The sequence below is a fragment of the Protopterus annectens genome, chromosome 15.part0 (assembly GCF_019279795.1).
Source record: "Protopterus annectens isolate FY-2018-M chromosome 15.part0, PAN1.0, whole genome shotgun sequence".
Classification (NCBI taxonomy): Eukaryota; Metazoa; Chordata; order Ceratodontiformes; family Protopteridae; genus Protopterus; species Protopterus annectens.
This window is the reverse complement of record NC_056749.1, coordinates 376,677,281-376,699,685: the sequence shown is the minus strand read 5'-3', so window position 1 is coordinate 376,699,685 and position 22,405 is coordinate 376,677,281. Positions and strand designations below refer to the sequence as shown.

General features: G+C 42.0%; 1 protein-coding gene across 1 annotated transcript in view; it reads left to right on the top strand.

The window, feature by feature from the left end:
- TAF7L (TATA-box binding protein associated factor 7 like) overlaps positions 1-22,405 on the top strand; it is a 594,912-nt gene that overhangs the window by 430,453 nt on the left and 142,054 nt on the right. Inside the window, exon 10 of the mRNA XM_044057271.1 lies at positions 1,904-2,016. Coding sequence (XP_043913206.1) covers positions 1,904-2,016 — 113 coding nt within the window. The remainder of the gene's footprint in view (positions 1-1,903; positions 2,017-22,405) is intronic.

The following is a 22,405-nucleotide window of genomic DNA, read 5'->3' as shown; positions in this document are numbered from 1 at the left end:
TTCAATGAAGGTACGCGCATTCACACATGTCTCCACGTAGAAGATGTTCTAGCTAAGAATGAAACCGGACAGCGTCTTACTGTGAAGCGACAACACTACCGCAGCACCACCAACACGGGTATAAACCAAAAGTTGTGTATTATTTGGAATACCGAAAGCCAAGGACCAAGGCCGATAGTTTCTTCACCCAGTTGTATTACAGAAGACATTTCTCTTGTAATTGATTCTGTCTTAAATCCTTTGGTCCAAAAACTTGATTCTTATACAAAGGATTCATGGGATTTTTTAGATAAAATGAGGGAATTCTAATGCAGTTATGGGGTGGTGGGAGACTGTGGTTTTACAAGAAATGCATGTGGAATTTCATATCTGTTACTACAAAAGGTTTGTTGATTTAGTTTTTGTTATTGAAGGTAACAACGATACAGTTAAACATTTTTTAGACATCCTTAATTTTAGATCCGATTTCTTAAAATTTATATTAGGTGAGAGTGGGAGTGAAGTTAATTTTTTGGATATCCATTTAGAATGGAATATGACTAGTAACAAGTCTGAAAGTAGAATACACAGAAAAAATACTTTTCGTAATAGTTACTTACACAACAAAAGTAATCATCCTTTTTTCATTAGTTGTAATATACCTAAGAGACTGTTCATTCCTGCAAGTAGAATGACAAGTGAGGATGGTATATTAAAGCAAGAGTTTAACTTCATTAGTGATATGTTCATTGGCAGAGGTTATTATACGGATTTTTTGAAGGAATTGACAAGTAACATTATGCAAAAGAGATATGAGTAATACCCCCTATTCTCAAATATCCATTTAAAAGTAATAAAATAAAAAGTGGATAAAATCAAAAATTGGTATGTAATTTAGAGATGACAGTGGACAGCAATGTGATAAAATATTATTCAAAATAATTGGAAAATCTTGGAGGTTAACAGTGAGTTGTACAAAATAGTAGGTGACTAGCCTAATTTTGTATACCAAAATAAGCACAGTTTGAAACATTTATTTCATATAGAAAGTAGTAAGTACATTCCTAGTACTTACAAGTACCCATAAAAATTATGGACTCTACAAATGTGGTACTTGTAGGTGGTGTAGATTCATTTTGGAAGGGCCCTTCATATCTGTACATACTTTTCCAAGAACTGTTCGGAATCCAGGTCATTTCACATGTAAAACCAGGGGGGTTATATTAGTATTTTTAGTGGGTGCACTGCATTTTATATAGGTATGACCGCTAGAACACTTCAAGAAAGAATTAGAGAACTTCAATATTCTATAAAGACGTCTGATGACAACAACACTTTATATGAGCATTCTATAGCATGTGCAACCTATAAAATTTCTTTTTTCTATTGTTGAACAGGTATCTTTAGACTTGAGAGGTGAGGATTATAAAAGTTACGTAGAGCAAAGGGAAACATATTGGCAAATTGAGTTAGAAGCTGATAAAAAGCCTGGCTTGAATGAAGGTATAAATAAAGTATTTTTTAAGAAACAGGAGATTGTGTTTAAACCAAGAATGATTTTGCATTCCTTCATTTTTTATTGTTTGAAATTAGATCGATTAATTGGTTGATGTGATAATTGGACTCATTAAGCATATGTGAAAGAGTATAAAAATGTTCTGGTTTGATGTTGTTCACTTATATGTTCTGAAGAAGTCTAAGGATGAAACTATTTAAATAAAAGTTGTACACTAAGTACGTGTTCATTTTTTTCCATTACTTTTCAACTGCTGCTGTGAGTGTCGTGGGGCCAATATTTTCTGCAGTGCTAGTATCAATTAAGACTGGTATAAGCGTTTTGTAGTTTGCTTGCTTAGTAAGTATAATTTTATGAGGACCCACCCACCATTAAAATAATGTTTTCTTCTTTCTACTTTTATCCCAGTACTTGACTTCCAGAAACAAATTGATCATCTAAAATCTAAACTGCTTGAAACCCAAGAGAAGAGGAAACGACAAGAAGACCTTATCATGAAGGTGGAGAATGTGGCCCTTAAGGTCAGTGTTTCTGAAGTACAAAATATGTGAAAAGGAGTTGTTATTTTAGAAAAATAATACATCTGTTTACCCACCCCCTTCCATTTGATGCTTAATGCTGTCATGCCCTGCTACTAACTTGGGGACAGCTGTCACTGCAACCAGTGTCAGTAATGGTTTCTGATTGACCTTTGGGAGACTGCACAACTGTTGTATGGCTTCATCCTTCCTCTGTACACTGCATTAGAGTAGACATACACATCCTTGTTCTTTTGTGTGATATACAGTTCCTTGCATAAAACAATCTTGCTGTCCATTTGTGAATGAAAAGGTGGTAATTATGAGTGACAATAACTAGTGTAGTGTAGTGTAAACTCAAGTTAATTTGCAACCTATGTAGCATGGTTGTCAAAAAGCAGATGATTGCACCATGATACATACTAGGGATCAGTTACAGATTGTGGTTCCTGTGGTGTTGAGTGTTGCTCTGCAACTTGATTGATTGTGGGAATGAGTCTGTACCATCTCAAAGTATTGATAAAAAGTTGTACAGTTTGCTTGAGGAGACCACTGTGTTTGCTATTCCTGAGAAACCTTAACTGTTCTTTTCTGGTTGGTTTGGGGAAATCTGCACCTATACTTATCTTGGTTCACCTTACAGAACCAAAACTAATCACATCTGTCTAACTTTGTGCTGAGACTTGTAAGCACCCATTAGGTGGGTGTAGTACAGAGCAGGTCTGTTCTTCTTTGTGTGGGTGGATGCTTGTGACAGTTTTATCTTTCCAGACCTTGTTATTGACTAGCAATGTTTCTTATTATATTTTAAGACCTATACAGGTATCCTCTTGTTTTCACTACATTGTGACTGGTTGCACCTGGCTTATGGTTGTAAAGAATTTGTGACTAATTCAGCCTTGTGTACAACACATTTCTGTGTTATATGCTAACTAAAGCTGAGCAGCTGAATTTTCACAATGCTTTCACCTACCCAGGTCTGAACGAAAAATGCTCAATCATGAGCTTGTTAAAATTAAGAAGCTTAGAAAGATAATTAATCATATATAATCATAGATTACTAATATCAATATAATAAAACAGGGTATAACATTTTTATTACAATATTATGTATAATATTAATATTTAAAGTGTTGCATAAAGTGAACAATTTTGTGATAAAATACCTATCTCATTTCATTTCAATTTAATTTAGATAGATATTGACATATAAGATATTTTAAATTATCAATATTTAACTATTTGGCAAGTAGGATTGGTTTCTGGTTATAAGTATAATTATATATATGAAAAATTTTCAATTGAATACCAGTTAATAATCAATCCTAATGATTACTTCATGAGCTAGCTGATGAGTTTATGTATAAAGTATAAATATAAAGTATAAATATAAAAAATATAAAAATAAATTTTTATTTTTAACTAATAGTATGAATTGTTTATGACATCTGTATTATTAGCGATTGCTCTGCCTAACTCGCTGCACATATCTAAGGCCTTATTATTTTAAATGAATTGTTAGGATGTCGTATTATTTAGTAAGAATGTGCTTTCAAGACGTCTGATATTCATTTTCATTTTTATTTGTTTTACATTTTATAATTAATGTTATAAACGTAGATAATAAAATAAATTAATACCTAACCCAGGAAATTTTAATTAAGAATACAATTAAAAATTAAAATTGAGAATATAATTTATATAAATACGCTTTTATGTTTAATTTAAAAGTTATGTTTCAAAGTAAGAACTGTGACTTTAAGGATTATTTTACTGGTTTGAATTTTGGCGGGCACTCATTAACTGCTTCTTATATAAGCAAATGCTTTAAAGTATGCTGATGTTTGCCAATTTCTGAAGAAGTTTAAACATTGCTTTAAACGAAAAACGTTTGAAATATTTTAACGTTTAAAGTTTTAATAAAGCGCCGAGTTGCTTTTTGCCTTAGCGGAACAGTTTTGTATTTTTAAACAGTACGGAGTTTTTTTGTTTGTTTTTCTTTTTGTTTCCGCTATGGCTAATAGCACACCGGGTAACTCGCTGGATAATACACCTGGGATTTTTAATCGTTCACAAGATGGAGAGAGTGGATCGGCTAATGAACTTAGTTTATTAGTTCAGCTTCTCTCCCAAAAACTTGACCATATCAATGAGAGGCTTGACTTAGTAATGGCAGCGCAGCAAAGCAAGAAACAACAGGACCGAATGGTCGCGTCAACAACGGAGCAGCACAGACAGGTAGAACAGAATTGTTCATTATGCAATGATATGGGGCAAGCGGAAGGCAGAGATATTACACCAGGACAAAGAATCAATCCAGTTAAATCTGCACAAAGAGCAGCTGTAACTATATTATCAGAACAACAGCCACAACAAACACAGATGTCCAATATAAATAAGGACAACAGGATCTTACTGGAAGATGGCACTAATAATATTATTGAATCAATAGAGAATAATGCATCACCCATTAATAACCAATCACGTGCTTTGCCCCTACCAGTTAATTCAACAATTAATTTGAAAGACTGGTTAATGGCACCAACGGGTTTATGGGAAAGCAATACTACAAGTAATGGAACAGCACAAGAAAATGAAAGAGAAGCACCAGTGTCAGAGTTATTGAATATCTTAGATTCGAACATGTTGAAATATAAGAAACTAGGTTTGGAAATCGAATACTTTCATGAATGTTTGAGATTAGAAATAGTTCCTAAGGGACTCAGAACCTGGAGATACCATACGGGCTTCATCCCAGGTTCTATATTCCATCAAGACTTGATTAAATTTTTTAACCAAAACGGAATGCATTTATTGGAGACAATGATAAAGCACTATACGTTAACTATGAAAGATTTGGAATGTGAAATAGAAAATATAGACAAACAAATTAAACAACATGTTGATTTTTTAAGATATAAGTATGACTATCAACGATGCTTCCATAGCATCGAACAGCATTTGCAAAAGATAAGAGCCAATAAGGTCAAAAAATTGCAAAGAGATCAAGCTCAATATAAAACTGGTATGGCATACCCTCCACCTCCCAAGGCACATGTGCAGGCAAAGTACCATTCACTCAGTAATATACAAACAGAAGAGACAGTTAGTTACAATCTAGTTGTAACATCTGAAGCAGAATCACAAGAACAAGATATGCATGCTAATGCCCATATAGATGAGGTACAGGAAGATAACATCAGGAGAAGTGATAGAATAAAGCAACGTAACACTAATAATCAAAATAATAACTACAACAAGAATGGAAACAACAATCAACAATCATCCACATCCAATTCTGGACACGGTTTTCCACAACAAAACCAAAGAAAGTAATGGAACAGGAGGAAATATCACAATCACAGGAGATAACATCCGATATAGAACCAAATGGATTGGTACTAGTTAAAAACACACAGCAAGACTTCACAGTGTATAATTTTTTGTCATTCATTGTTACCACACAATTAGCTAATATTTTAGCAAAAGGGTTAACCTTTGTACCTTCTAGTAAGATGGACATAGCTCATACTATATGTGATATTAAATTATTTGCAAGGAAACTGAATCTCAAACAACTTTTGGGTAATCAGGGTCCAGCCAATAATCCATTGAGAGTAGCTAGTTGTTATAATCCACCCTTACACATACTTCACACATTTGAAAAAATGTTTGAAATAGACTTAAGGCAATTACATCAGAAAAAGCAAAGATACTCTTACAGTTTATCCAAAGATGAGAGAGACCATCTTAATTTATTAACCTCAGCTGATGTTAGAATCATGAATCCAGATAAAGGAGGAGAGCTAGTTATAATGGATATGGTGGATTATAATAACAAATTAACCGTTCATCTTACATCAGACGTCTATGAGGAATCATCAATTAATGAATATAACAAAGCCAATCAATTCATTAAAAGCTTGCTGAATGCATTGTTTATAGAAGCGAGAATTGATATACATCTTTTTAACTATCTAATGATAGAAGCCCCAAAAGTACCAACAATCTTTGGAGTTCCAAAAATCCACAAAAGTATTCAGGATCCACCATTTAGACCAATAGAGGACGGTATAAATTCTTCCACATATGCTTGTGCCAAGTATGTGGATTTGATCCTTAAGAAATTTGTTATCAAGGATGAATGGGTTATTAAGGATTCATGGAACTTTTTGGAGAAGATTAACAATTTAAATTACCAGCAAGAAAATAATTTTATCTCAATAGACGTGAAGGAACTTTACACTAGTATTCCTCACCAACAAGGTATTGAATGGGTATTAGAAAATATACGAAATAAATACACACAATCAGATGAAATAGCTCTTGTAGGAGAATTGCTGGATATAATCTTGTCCTATAATTTCATCTTATTTGATAAGCAATTCTATAAACAAACGAAAGGAGTTGCGATGGGATCCCCATGCGGATCAAGCTTTGCGAATCTAGTCATGTCCTATTGGGAGAAGAATTACATTTTCAATAATATGTCTTTCAAGGACAAAATAATATTCTATGCCAGATTCATAGATGACATTCTAATAATATTTCAAGGAGATGAAAATCATGCAATAGACATGTTAAATTTATTTAACAGGAGTACCAATTTTTTGCGATTTACTCATACGTTCAATGAAGAATCCATTGCTTACTTGGATGTGAAGTTGAGCAAGAATACATTAAATGAATGCTATGAAGCGAGTATCTTTAGGAAATCAACTTATTCCAATAAATTCTTACACTTCTCCAGTGAACATCCAACACACCAGAAAAAATCGGTAGTAAAAGGACAACTCGTCAGGGCAGCACGCATGATTACAACGGATATAGAATTTGACTTCATTAGCTTGTTTCCTCTGGTTGGGACCAATAGTGTAGCGACATTCTTTGAAATCTTGAACCAATTTAGCTTCTTCCTGTTGAAACACCTCATCATTAGTACACAGCCTAGATATACGTTTGATCTGATTGTCAACAATATTCCAAAAGATATGCCTCTGATGCATACTAGAATAGTGCAACATATGGTTGCGCCACATCGGCTTTCTAAAGTGCATAGTGTGAATAACTTCTTTGCTGTCCAGCATCACCTTGACATCCAAAAACTCAACTTCTTTTTTAGATAAATGAAGATCAAACTTCAGAAAGGTAGTTGTCTTTGTTAGATATTCAACAAATTCTCTCACTCCTTGTTCCTGCCCTTCTCACAAGAGGAAGATATCATCCACAAATCTGTTGTGTAGAATGATGTTCTCATTCCAGAAATTAGTCGCATCCAGTTTCCATTCTTTCTCCCAGTATGCCAGAACCAAGTTTGCATAACTATTGGCGCAGGGGTGCCCATGGCCACTCCCCACCTTTGCCAATAGTAATTTTTGTCATAATTGAAAACATTATTCTCCAAGACCACTTCAAGTAAACTACAGATCACAGACTAATCTTTTCTTTCTCCTCTAAGTATATTTCGAAACACTTCAATAGCATACAAATTTGCTATTGACGTGAAAAGACTATGTACATCCATTGTCACTAAATATAGGGTATGATAGTCCTTCCTACTCTCCATTACTTCATATAATTGATGTAAAAATTGTGCTGTGTCTTTAATAACTGTAGTGGCTCTCGGTAGGAGTTTCTTAAGTTCTTCCTCTAAAAAATCGACAGAGGTTCTGTCGACCAACCTCTTCCTGCTACAGTTGGTTGTAATGGTGGCTTTAGACAGTTTTTATGTATCGTGGGTAGTCCACTAATACTGGGCACCAAAGGATGTTCTACTATGAAAAAATCATAGAGCTCTTTGGTTATACTCCTATTCATCAGCATCTCATACAAAAGATCATCAATTCTTTTCTTCATCGGTTCATAGGTAGGTACTAGGCTATCGGCCCAAGGGCCTACGTAAGCCTAGCCAACAAGGTTCTCTGGCTTACGCCACCCAAGAAAGTTATTTTCCAGTGCCACTGTCGAGCAGAGACACAGAAGTGATCCCCGGGGTGTATTTCCTAATGTCCATCGTGTTACCCTGCTGCAGTCATCACACTTGGGTTATCCTGTCGTCAGGTGGTCCTGCAATCGGCCGGAATTCCAAAGTCTTGGTCCAGCGTCTGTTGCTGTCGCTTCTTCCCTGATGTCAGTGCGCCAGGGGTATATATGATGCATCCGACGCCATTTTCTTCAGTCTTTCTTGCCGCGCGGTGCCCGAAGCAGAAGCAGTTTGCAAGTGCCGGTCGGCTGACTCCTGAGATTTTCAAAGTCGAATTTCAGATCAGTAGCCTTCAATAAAGCTAAGTACCCCATTGGGGAAACTTTCCTTACCTCAGACCGATGTCAGAAAAAGTTAACAATTGTATTTCTTGTGGGAAGCAAATACCTCATAAGGATTTTCATTCTTACTGCATACCTTGCCTAGGCCCAGACCACGACGTCACTGGTTGTCATTTTTGTGCTAGGTTTAATAAGCGTACTATAAAAAGACGCTTTGATTTTGCACGACACTACTTCGGTAGAAAATTTAACCACACAATGCCGTCGGAGCAACCGACTACCGGCGTGCACAAAAAATGCAAGGATAAGGACAGGCAGCCTAGGCCCAAGCCAGACTCCGAGGCCTCGGCTGGAACGGTCTCCGGTTCACCGGTCGTCAGTGAGGCTCCGACGCAGCACCTGACTTCCGCAGATTTGGAACCCGAGACCACTTCGGAGCCTTTGGCGGAGAGCGCTAGGCCGACGCAGCCATTTTGTTTAGCCCCTACCGACGACTCTGCAGAAAGAGATGTCGGTGCTGCAGAAACACCTTCAGTTTCTGAAGGCGTCTTCAGACCGACAACGCTCACCATAAAAACGTATTCTAAGCTTAAGACTACTATTAAACCTAAAAAGACTGCACTTCAGTCTCCAGTTCAAGGCCCCATGCCTAAGAAACAGATGCTTAAAATGGCTGAAGATTTGATCTCTTTAATCAGGGGTTCCCAACCCCCACCCGACAAAAGGCCTAAACAAGAGGAGGATTATGCCTCCTCTGATCAAGTGTCTATTTCCTCAGACTCCTCTGAGGACCAAGATTACTCCTTCTCCCCTTATGAAGGTTCTGATGCTGAGGATTCCTCCTGAAGACTACTCCTTTGGGGAAACTTTACACACTGAGGGAACATTTTCACTGGGAAGGTCAGGACTACTCTGACTCAAAGAAAAGGCTCAGAGTTTTTCTTTTACTCCCCCAGCACAGACCACTTGCCATCCCCCCAGTTTTAGACATTGTGGATGATGTTTACTTAGAATCTAGTTTGAACCCAGATTCTCTGCCTCCTGCTCCAGCCAAACCAGACAGATACTATAGAGTGCCTGATTCCCACAAATTCCTTTATAAAAGCCCTGTTGCTGATCCAGAGACCATCTCCCAGGGTCCCAAAGGGGCTAAGGCTTCTATGGCAAAAAATCCTGTACCCTCTGAAAAGGACTCCAGAGCACTAGACAGGTGGGGGAAAAAGGTTTACACCTCAGCCACTCTAGCTATGAGAGCACTAAATTGCCAATTGCACATGCTAAAATATCAGCAATTTTTAATGTCACAGCTAAAACAAAAAATGAGCACACTTCCTCAACAGTCTGAATTGAAAGAAATGCAGGATCTGTTGCATGCAACTGAACAGGTGGGCAAGCATACTTTACAATGTGGTTTTGATTCTTTGGAGGCTTCCTGCAGAACAGCTGTCACTGGGTCTGTTATAAGTAGACATGCTTGGTTAAAGGAACAAACTCTGCCTGATCGTGTTAAAGCAAAGCTTCTAGATGATCCCTTACAGCAGGATGTTCTAGTTGGAGTTAAGGCATAAGTTGTCTTAAAGAAAATGGAGGATAAGGCAAAATCTATGCAGACAGTCAAGGATTTTCTACAGGTACAGCCCCCTCGCTTCAGCAGAAATTGGCCAACTAAGAATTGGTCCTTTCCAGCTACTGACAGACCACAGAGGGGTAAATACAGACGTCCAAGAGGCAGAGGACAACCACAAGCCCAATACAAACCTCGACAATGGGGCACTGCAACACAGAAGGGAGGAGAAGACAGGTCCCAAACTACCAGAAGGCAAACTCAATGACTTGCACCACATCTGGCCAAGCAACACTCTCTTGGCAGCTCCCTTGGGAAGAAAACTCGCACTTTTTTCAGACAACTGGCACATTGTCACAAAGGACAAATGGGTCCTAGACATAATTTCACGAGGATACAGATTCCATTTCCACACCTTCCAATGAAAAGAGGAATGCCAAACCTGCCACAAAATCAATGGGCAGAGGCACAAAAACAAATTACAACCCTCATGGATATGAGAGCCATTCAACTGGTACCTACACGAGAGCAAGGCCAAGGATTTTACTCAAGACTCTTTCTAGTCCCCAGAAAGGACAATGCCTGGAGACCAATTCTAGACCTTTCAATTCTAAACACCTTCTTACAAGTACCCAAATTCAAGATGCTAACACTACAGCAGCTTCTTCCCATGTTGGGCAAGAAAGCATGGCTAGTGACGTTGGACCTCAAGGAGGCATACCTCCATGTCCCTATCAGACAAAGTTGCATAAGATACCTCCCTTTCATTGCAGGTTCAACCCATTACCAGTTCTCTGCTCTGCCCTTTGGCTTATCTACTGCACCCAGGGTCTTCACAAAATGCCTGGCACCAGTAATTGCATACTGCAGACAAGGAGGAATTCAAATATACCCATACCTGGACGACTGCCTCATCCAAGCAGAAAGCAAGGACATCCTCTTACAATATCTAGCTTTTGTAAAACATCTTCTAACTTGCCTGGGGTACACAGTAAATGAAAAGAAATCAAAACTAGTACCCTCACAAAATATGACATTCCTGGGTGCCAGCTTGAATACAATGACCCAGAAGGCTTATCTGACGCCAGACAAACAACTACAACTGACTCAATATTTCAAAACAATGGCAACAAAGACCCTACTCCCTGCAAGAAAAATTCTGCAGGCCTTGGGCTTCATGGCATCTTGCATACTACTAATACCATTTGCAAAGCTGCATATGAGGAAATTACAGTGGTACCTAAAAAGCGTATGGTCTCAACACAGCCACAGCTTGGACACAATGATATCTCTCATTCCTTGCCTACAACAGGAGTTTCTGTGGTGGTCACAGGCATGTCACCTCAACAAGGGTCAGCCTTTCACCTTGCCCCCCAACCAGGCAAACTATGACAACAGATGCATCGGATTACGCCTGGGGGGCACACATGGCAGGACTGTGCGTTCAAGGCGTATGGACTGCAGATCAAAGAAATCTGCACATCAATCAAAAAGAGATGCTAGCTGTACAGAATGCTCTGACAGCCTTCAAGAACCTATTACATCCAAGACAACTTACAATAAGGACGGACAACACCACAGTAATGTGGTACATAAACAAACAAACGGGTACACACTCCTACCCTCTATGCAGGCAAGCAATGACCCTGTGGAACACAGCACTGGCTTACCAAGTTCAGTTACAAGCTCAATTCCTGCCAGGAAAAAAGAACACATTGGCAGACAACCTCAGCAGAAACATCATGGATCCCCACGAGTGGAAACTGGATCCACAAGTATTTGCAATGATTACACAGGAAGGCCCCAAAACTATCAGCTAACAAAATTTTGTACAAGGACACTTCACCATCAAGCTTGGAAAGTGGACGCACTCTCATTCAGTTGGAAAAACCTGACAGTATATGCCTTCCCTCCATTGCCTCTCCTCACAAAGGTGCTTCTGAAAGTCAGAAAGGAGAGACCACGACTGATATTCATAGCCCCAGACTGGCCACACCAGCACTGGTACCCACTGTTAAGGAATATATCCCAGGGCCCACCTTGGATTTTGCCACAAATTGCTCATTTGCTCACACAGCAAAACAATCAGATTCTACACAGCCAGCTCAAAACCTTAAATCTGGCTGCATGGCAAATCACCTAAGCATCCAGCCAGCTCCTCTTTCCCAAGCAGTTATGGATGTTCTTCTGGAAGCTAGGAGGCCCAGCACCAGGAAGGCCTACTCAGACAAATGGAAAAGATTTTGCGCCTGGAACCAAGCTAAAGGCCAAAACACTCTCCAGCCTCACATGCCTCAGATTCTATAGTACTTAACTGAGATGTTGCACAAAGTAATTTCTTTTCCTTCCATTAAAATCCATGCATCAGCTATTTCAGCCCACTACAACACGGATCCACCCTTATTTTCACATCCACTTCTAAGGCAGTTCCTCAGAGGGGCAAAAAACATTAGACCCCCCCCCCAGGAAAGCACCTACACCAACATGGGACCTCAATTTTGTTCTGTAAAAACTTACGCTACCTCCCTTTGAACCAACTTTCTCTGCAGATCTACAGTTTCTATCATGAAAGACTGCCCTGCTGCTAGCAATAACTTCAGCTAGAAGAGTCTCATAGCTGTAGGCACTAATGGCAGTGGAACCTTTCCTCATTTTCCATCAAGACAGAGTTTCTCTATAAACTAATCCTTCCTTCATACCTAAGGTGGTTTCCAGTGTGGCTTTTAATCAAACCATCCACTTACCCACCTTCTTCCCAAATCCACAGAACAAAGGAGAAAGACTCCTGCATTCCTTGGACATTCACAGGCAACTTCGTTACTACTTGGATAAAACTAAGGTTTTCAGAAAATCTGACCAGCTCTTTGTATCCTATGCTACAGCTTCACAAGGGAAGGCTATATCAAAACAAACCATTTCCAAATGGATAGGACATTGCATTTATTTTTGCTATACCCATCATGGAAAACCAGTTCCTGCTACCATTAGGCCCCACTCTACCAGGGCAACAGCTACATCTACAGCCTTCCTCTGGGGGGTTCCAACCAAGGAGATTTTGGAAGCTGCAACTTGGAGTTCTGTACACACCTTCACCAAACACTACCACTTACCACTTTACTCTAAGACGAGAGCTGGCTTCACCACTGCAGTTCTGCAGGGCCTTATAGCCTCCTCTAACCCTCTATGACTCCTCCACCCATCCTTAGCTTTGGGATTCTACCCAAGTGTGATGACTGCAGCAGGGTAACACGATGAACATTGTACAGATGTCCTTCAAGGATGCATCTGCAGTCATAACATATGGGTTGTCCTGCCTCACAGCCGACGCCATTTTCCCCAGTCTTTCTTGCCGCGCGGTGCCCGAAGTAGAAGCTGTTCACAAGTGCTGGTCGGTCAGATCCAGAGATTTCAGCTACCGAAGACTTCTAAAAAAGCTAAGTACCCCGTTGGGGACTCTTTCTTGCCTCAGCCGATGTCAGACAAAGTAAATAATTGTTTAACTTGTGGGAAACAAATACCTCATAAGGATTTCCACTCTTACTGCCTTCCTTGCTTAGGCCCAGACCACGACGTATCAGCTTGTTTAGCCTGTGCTTCCTTCAACCGACGGACACTTAGACGTTGGTCGGAGTTTGCAGAAGAGTTTTTTGGATCTGCTTTTGCATATAAAATGCCGTCGGAGACTCCGACTACACATCTAGCCAAAAAACGCAAGGAAAAGGACCGACACTCATGGCCCGCGGTTTCGGCTGAAACCACGGTTAGGCCTACCGCGAGTGTCTCTGTTTCGGCTGAAACCGAGTCCTCGGTTCTTCCTTCTGCCGAAAACATGCCTCCAACAACCGAGGCCAGAGAGGCCCCGGCTGAGTTGGCTACAGAAATTCCTACCGAAGAAGCAGGCGCACAAGAATTGTCCGATACCATTCCGTTGGACATTTCCACTCTTGCACGTGGGGCAGCTAGGCCCCCTGCTTCTATGTCTATTAAGGCCTTCTCCAGGGCTAAAGCAGCTAAAATTTCCAAGGCCTTACCAACAAAATCTTCCTCTCAGAGACCTTCCTCAAGTTCTCAGATTCTCAGCCTTGCTGAGGACCTTATATCTCTGATTAGGGGATTCCAACCTCACCCAGACAGGGCCTCACAACCTCCTCCTGACAAAAGGCCTAGGACTGAACCCCCTGAACCTCTCTCCTCTGATTATTCCTCGGATGGATCAGATTTATCAGACCATCAGGAAGGACCATACTCACCTTATGAGGATTCGGATGCAGAAGACTCAATTCCTTCTGCCTCCCCCCCAGAAGAATTTTCCTTTGGGGAGACTTTACACTCAATGAGGGAACACTTTCAATGGCAGGGTCAGGATTTTTCTGATTCTAGGAAAAGGCTAAGGACTTTTTTACACTTGCCACAGCATAGGCCTTTAGCCATACCACCTGTACTATCAGTTGTTGATGATGCATACAATGATGTCAGTTCTGCCCCTGATTCTCTTCCCCTGGCCCCTGCCAAACCTGACAGATATTACAGGGTCCCTGACTCTCACTTCCACTTGTATAAGGCCCATGCTGCAGACCCAGAAGCTATTTCTCAGGGCCCAAAGGGTGTTGCAGCTGCCACTGCCAAAAACCCCCTACCCTCTGAAAGAGAGTCAAGAGCATTAGAGAGATGGGGAAAAAAGGTTTATACATCTGCTACTCTTTCTGCCAGGGCTTTAAACTGTCAATTCCATATGATACAGTACCAGGAATTTTTGTTAGATCAGCTGAATAAAAAGCTTTCCTCTCCTGAACCTTTAGACCGTAAGTCCCTTCAGAATTTGGTACACAACTCTCAGCAGGTCAGTAATCATTTCTTAAAATGTGGCTATGATGCACTGGAGGCTTCATTTAGATCAGCTATGACTGGAGCAGTGATTCGAAGGCATGCCTGGCTAAAGAGCAATCCTTGCCAGACCATGTCAAGTCTAAACTCCTAGATGCCCCTATGGAGAAACAAAGTTTATTTGGCTCCCCTGCACAGGAGATTCTAAAGAAAGTGGAAGAAAAAGCTAAATCTGTGAAAACAGTCAAGGATTTTCTGCAGGTCCAACCTCCGAGGTTCAGCAGAAACTGGCCTTCAAAGAATTGGTCCTTTCCAGACACCTCCAGAGCACAGAGAGGCAGAAATAGACACCCAAGAGGCAGAGGTCAATCAAGGGGTGCCTACAGGGGTCGTCAGTGACAACCTGCCAACCAGAGGAGTACCGCCACAGCTACGACTACAACCACTTCCACAGGACAGACACAATGACTTGGCTCTGATTCCGCCTACCAGGGAGCAACTGGAAGCACCCTTGGGCGGAAAGTTAGCTTTATTTTCAAAAAACTGGCATTGCATTACAGGAGACAAATGGACATTGCAAACAATAGACAAAGGCTACAGGTTTCACTTCCACACTTTACCAAAAGAGAGGAATGCCAAACCTTCCACCAAGCCAGAAACCAGAGGCTCTAAAACAAATCATCAACTTACTAAGGATGAGAGCAATAGAAAGGGTGCCATCTATGGAACAAGGCCAAGGATTTTACTCCAGACTATTCCTTGTACCAAGAAAAGAAACTCAATGAAGGCCTATTCTCGACTTGTCCGCACTAAACACATATCTCACTGTACCAAAATTCAAGATGCTGACCCTACAGCAACTTCTTCCCATGTTGGGCAAGGAGTCTTGGCTGGTGACTCTAGATCTCAAGGAGGCATACCTGCACGTCCCTATACGACCAGATTGCAGAAGACACCTCAGATTTCTTGCAGGATCAGAGCATTATCAATTCTCAGCATTGCCCTTTGGCTTATCTACTGCGCCCAGAGTATTCACAAAATGCCTGGCATCAGTAATTGCACATTGCAGGCTTCAGGGAATTCAGATCTACCCATACCTGGACGACTGCCTAATACAAGTGGACAACAAGACAAAAATAATAAAGGATTTGGCCTATGTCATACAACTGTTACAAGCCTTGGGATACACAGTCAACATCCAGAAGTCAAGACTAGTGCCATCACAAAGGATAACATTTTTGGGTGCAGAACTGGACACAATAACTCAGATGGCTTTTCTCACAGAAGAAAAACAAAAGCAACTCCCAGTCTACTTCATGGCTTTGACAAGACAAACTCAGCTTACTGCAAGGAAAGTCCTGCAGGCCCTGGGTTACATGGCATCTTGCATAATTTTGATCCCGCATGCCAGGTTGCATATGAGAAAATTGCAATGGTACCTAAGGAATGTATGGTCTCAACACAGACACAGTCTAGAAACCATGATACCAATCATTCCATGCCTGAAAAAAGAATTCCTGTGGTGGGCTCAGGCCTGCCAGACCAACAGAGGATTGCCTTTCCACAAACCACAACCAAGGCAGACCATCACCACGGACACCTCAGACCAAGGCTGGGGGGCACACATGGAAGACAAGTGTATCCAAGGCCTATGGTCTCAAGACCAGCTGAATCTACACATAAATCTAAAGGAGATGCTGGCAGTGAAGCATGCAATCGAGGCATTCAAATCATTCCTCCAGCAAGGACATCTGCTGATAAGGACAAGACAATACCACAGTCATGTGGTACATCAACAAACAGGGAGGCACGCATTCCTACCCTCTATGCCGGATGGCAATGGACCTGTGGAACCTAGGCCTGAATCTCAACATTCAACTGCAGGCCAAATTCGTACCAGGAAAAGAGAATTCACTAGCAGACAGCTTAAGCAGAACTACCATGGATGCTCACGAATTGATGCTGCATCCAGACATCTTCAAAAACATAACAAAGAAATGGGGAATGCCAGAGATAGACCTGTTCGCCTCCCCACTCAACCACCAACTGAAGAAATTCTGCTCAAGAGAATACCACCCACAAGCCTGGAGGGTGGACTCCCTTTCTTTCAGCTGGAAGGCCCTGACAGTGTATGCCTTCCCACCTCTCCCATTGATGTACAAAGTTCTACTGAAGATCAGGGAGGAACAGCCAAAGGTGATTCTGATAGCTCCAGACTGGCCAAGGCAGCATTGGTATCCGCTACTGAGAAGCATGTCTCGAACGAACTCATGGCCTCTACCTCTATGGCCTTTGCTTCTAACGCAGAACAACTACAAGACCCTGCATCCAAACTTGAAAACGCTGCAGCTAACTGCCTGGAAAATTGCATAAAACAAAACCAAACAGTTTTATCTCAGAGGGTCAAGGACATTATCCTGGAGGCTCGCAGACCCTCCACAAGAAAAACATACTCAGCTAAATGGAAGAGATTCCTCATTTGGAGTGCATCAAAGGGTACAAATGTCAAACTGGCAAACCTAGCACACATCCTAGAATACTTAGCAGAACTGTTCCACAATGGCCTGTCCTACTCCTCCATTAAGATTCATGCTTCAGCAATTTCAGCACAGTACAACATGGATCCTCCTATCTTCTCTCACCCTCTCCTCAGACAATTTTTAAGAGGGATCAAAAATGTAAAACCTCCAAGGAAACCACCTCTGCCTGCATGGGATCTCAATTTTGTGCTGGAAAAATTAACACTTCCCCCTTTTGAACCAGCAGCATCAGCAGACTTACAGTTCTTATCTTGGAAAACTGCTTTCCTTCTAGCAATCACTTCAGCAAGAAGGGTATCCGAGTTACAGGCATTAATGGCAGTGCAGCCTTTCCTTATCTTTCACCAGGATAGAGTGTCTCTGAGAACCAATCCTACTTTCATGCCAAAGGTGGTATCCAGGGTATCATTGAACCAAGCTATTCATTTGCCTACGTTCTTCCCTAACCCACAGAACAGGGGGGAAAAACTATTGCACACCTTGGATGTACACAGACAACTACACTACTATCTGGACAGAACTAAAACCAGCAGAAAAACTGACCGGCTTCTGGTAGCCTATGCAACAGGAGTGCAAGGAAAAGCAATTTCCAAACAGACAATTTCAAAATGGATAGGAAATTGCATTCAATTCTGCTACTCTTTTCATGGAAAGACAACTCCTGAAAATATCAGGCCTCACTCCACAAGAGCCACAGCCACCACTACAGCTTTCCTACGAGGAGTGGCTACCAAAGACATTTTAGAAGCTGCTACTTGGAGCTCCGTGCATACATTTGCCAAGCATTACAATCTTCCTTTATACTCCAGATCCCGAGCAGGTTTTGCAACTGCAGTTTTACAGGGGATCTTAACTACACCATCATTATCTTAGTGCCTCCTCCTCCAGTTTGGCTATGGTATTCTACCCATATGTTATGACTGCAGATGCATCCTTGAAGGACATAGTACAGTTTTGTACCTACCATAAATGTAGATGTCCGATAGGTATGCATCTGCAGTCAGGATTACCCACCCTCCTTCCCCTCTGTGGTATTCCTAGGGTGCTTACCCCTCTTTTAGCTAGCTGGGGGAATCTATTATGGTGTATTTGTTTGTATGTATATATGTATATATATATTTTGCTTACTACTGTTTGGAATTTTCTACATTTATCCAAATTTAGCCTTCCTAGAGGGCACCTGGCATCTGGGGCAAGAAACACTGAGGAAAATGGCGTCGGCTGATGCCTTTATACCCCAGAAGCTCTGATGTCGGGTGAAGTGCGACATCAGCTGAGGCCAGACCCAGACTTTGGAATCCGGCCGACCGAAGGGCTGCCTGAGGCAGGACAACCCATATGTTATGACTGCAGATGCATACCTATCGGACATCTACATTTATGGTAAGTACAAAACTGTACTTTTTGTACCTACCATAAATGTATATGTTCGAGTGTACACCCTGCTGCAGTCCAGGTTACCCTCCCTCCATCCCCACTGATCTAACTGGCTAAATCTCTACAAAACCTTCCTGATGTATTTGCTTATAGCTAGAGGGATTTTGTGTTTGTGCTAAAACTTCATAAATTGGTACTAATTACTGACCACCTTTTTGGGGGCACCTGACATCTGGGGCAAGAAAAACTGAAGAAAATGGCGTCGGATGCATCATATATACCCCTGGCGCACTGACGTCAGGGAAGAAGCGACAGCAACCGAAGCCGAACCAAGACTTTGGAATTCCGGCCGACTGCGGGACCACCTGACGACAGGATAACCCAAGTGTGATGACTGCAGCAGGGTGTACACTCAAACATCTACATTTATGGTAGGTACAAAACTGTACTTTTCCCATCCACTCAAAGATTTTTCTTGAAGAGTGCTAATGAAGAACTTTGCTTGACATAGATGGGTAGCCTGTTCCAGAGTATGGGAAGTCTCTGGGATAGGAATCTATCCCTCCAGCATGTCCTGTTAATTGTGGTGACAAGGTTTAGGTCCCTAGACCGTGTAGCTCGGAGGGATTGGGATTTCTTTAAGTGTAGCATGTCCAACAGCTCTGGGTTTGACATAGCTTTATATGTTAGGCAGAGATCACCTCTGAGTAGGTGATATGCTACGGAGTAAAGCTGGAGTTTTTTGAGGCGGTCAGTGTAGGGCATTTGTTTGAGTCCAGTAATCCTCTTTGTGAGGTACTTCTGTGGCCTTTCCAGCTGCTGCAGATGTCTTGTGAGGTACATTCCAAAAGGGGCGTTGTACTCTATAGTGGGTCTAATGACTGTTGAGTAGAGGGGAATGATGACCTCTTTTTTTCCCGGATGAGAGCCCTTTTATGATGAGGTGTGCCACGTAGAAGGACTTCCTGACTACTGTGGCGATGTGACTATCAAAGGAGAGACTACTGTCCACCTGGGTCCCAAGGTCTCTTATCAAGCATTCGGTGTTAAGTAGATTGCTGCCTATGTGGTAGTTCATGGGTACAGAGTTTTTACCAAAGGGGATGACACTGCACTTTTTGGCATTGAGCTTGAGGCCATGGTTCTGACACCAGGCATCTGTTTCAGAGAGGCCCTTCTGTAGGATGTTCACATCATTTGGGGACTTGACTATGGCTCCTAGTTTGCAGTCATCTGCGAACTTCGTTAGCCAGAGGCCTTCTGTGTTAGCCTGTACTTTAGAGAAGTAGATACAAAACAGGAGCGGTCCCAGGACGGAACCCTGTGGTACTCCACTTGTCACTGGTTTGAGGTCAGATTTGGAGTCTGCAACTTTTACAGTGTGGGTTCTGTCAGTGAGCCAGCTGGCAACCCATCTTGTGACGTAGGGATTTATGCCTAGTTTATTGAGTTTAGCTATAATTCCAGAATGGGGGATGATGTCGAAAGCCTTGGCGAGGTCAAGATAGGCTATGTGAACCACCTTACCCTCATCTACGGCTTTGGTGACTGCCTCAAAGAAGTCGATCAGGTTCAGGAGGCATGATCTGCCTTTCACAAACCCGAACTGGGTGGGATCCAGAGTTTGGAGGTTACCAATGTCTTTGTTTATGAGTTTCATGATGATACGTTCCATGGCTTTGCAGGCCAGGCTCGTCAGGCTAATTAGGTCTATAGTTCCCGGGATCAGTGGTGGCTCCCCCTTTGTGGAGTGGGATAACTGTTGCTGTGCGCCATTCAGTGGGCACAACGCCTGAAGTGAGGCTGTTATTGAACATGGTGCTTAAGTGGGGAGCCAGTTCATTCTGAAGCTGATGTAAAACGCAGCCTGAGATGTTGTCCGGTCCCATGGATGCTGTGTTTTTGGCTTTAGAGAGTGCAGCTTTCACCTGCGTAGTTGTGATTACAGGGACTCTGCATTCTTCCTGTATAGATATGGGCCCTTTAGGGAGTGGAGGGGGGGGGGGTAAATTTAGCACTGAACCTATCTGCCAGGATGTTGGCAATATCAGTTGGTTCTGTAATTTTCGTGCCTTTGTGTTGTAACTCAGAGCAGATCTGGGTGTTGCCATTGAGATTCTTGACATAGCTATAGAATGCTTTGTGGTTGTCTTTGGAATTAGTGGGAATTTTATTTTCGTAGCTAGCTATGGAGGATAAGGGATCTCAGCTTCTTACTGAGGCTGACCAGGGAGCTCCTCCACTCATGGGATTTTACTCTCTTTTGCAACAGTTTCTTCCTTCTGTTGTACAGTTTGTTTATGGCAGGGGACCACCAGATTGCCTTCCTTTTTTTGGAGGATAGCGTCTTGGTTCTGTTTGGGATAGCACGATCCATGCACTCATGTAAGTGTTTATAGAGTGCATTTGTGTAGGATTCAGCAGTTGTAACTGTATTGTCCATCTGCATGGGTTTCATGAAGTTCACTACTTCTGTCTTAAGAAGCATGAAGTTGGCTTTGGAGAACTTTTTTACTGTGGTTTCCTTAATGGGGGGTGGGGGTGGGATGTGGATATCAAGGGTGATTAGCTTATGGTCGGATCGGACCAACGAGGAGATGACTTCAGGTGTGGAACACCGGTCACTCATGTTGGTAATGACTAGGTCTAGGATATTGTTGCCCCTGTTGGGGGTGTGGATAAGTTGATCTAGGGCATTGGAGTTTATGAATTCCAGAAAGTGTTGCGCTAAGGAGTTAGTACATGAGTAGTTTTCCCAGTTAATGGTGGGGTAGTTGAAGTCGCCCATTATTAGGGTGTTTGGTTGAACCCTAATATTTTCCAGTACATCAAGAAAGGAGGAGTGGGAATCCTGAGGCATGGTGGGGGATCTGTAGCAAGCTACAATTTGGATTGCAGTTTTGCCAAGAGTTAGTTGCACTTGGATAACCTTGGATGCATTATGCTGAGCAACTAGCCTGGAGGTGTGGATATCCTTAATGAATATGGACACACCCCCACCTTTGGTGTTTTGGTCCAGGTTACATGGCCGAAAAGTGTGGTATGAGTTATAGCCTGGTAGTGCAGGGGTGCTCTCTGGAGCCTTGAACCAGGTCTCAGTCACTGCACAGGTATCGATGTTCTCCATTTTAAGGAGTGCCTCGAGTGAGTGCGTTTTGAAATTTAGATTTCTAGCATTGAGCAGCATTATCCTCAGTTTTTGCTTGCCTGTTCCTGTTATGGTGGTGAATTTGTTACTTGAGCCCTGCCTAAAAAAGGCACTATAGGGGCAGCAAGAGCCTTAGCCAGTATCCGGAATCCCAGGGGCGACAGGTGCAGGCCATCTGTGGCAAAGCATCGTGGTCTGTCGACTCATCCCAAGCAGACAGATATTGGATCCCTTTAGAATGACACCTGAAGCTTAGCCAATTGTTGAAGTCAATCATTTTGTCCTTGTACTGCGGTATCATTCTGGGCGATGGCAGAATGCTACTCAGGGCTAGGGTAATACCTGACTGGACTACAAGATTGCAGGGCTCTTCCATGTCTCTTTTCCTGTAGTCCAGGGAGGTACGTCTCAGGTCATTCACACCAACATAGACAATGACAGAGTCATATCTGCACTTGTTGTGGAGTGACCCAAGGTGTGGGTTATGTGGCGGATCTGGCACCCGACAGGCAGCTGACAGTAACCTCCTCCTTGTTTAGCCTGGTGAGTGGGACATCAGTGTGCCTGACTATAGAGTCACCTATGACTAGTGTGTTTGGTATGTTGTTTTGCCTTATTGGCTGTGCTTGAGTGGCACACTGAGTCTGTGGGCTGTGTCATTTGGGTTGTGTTGGG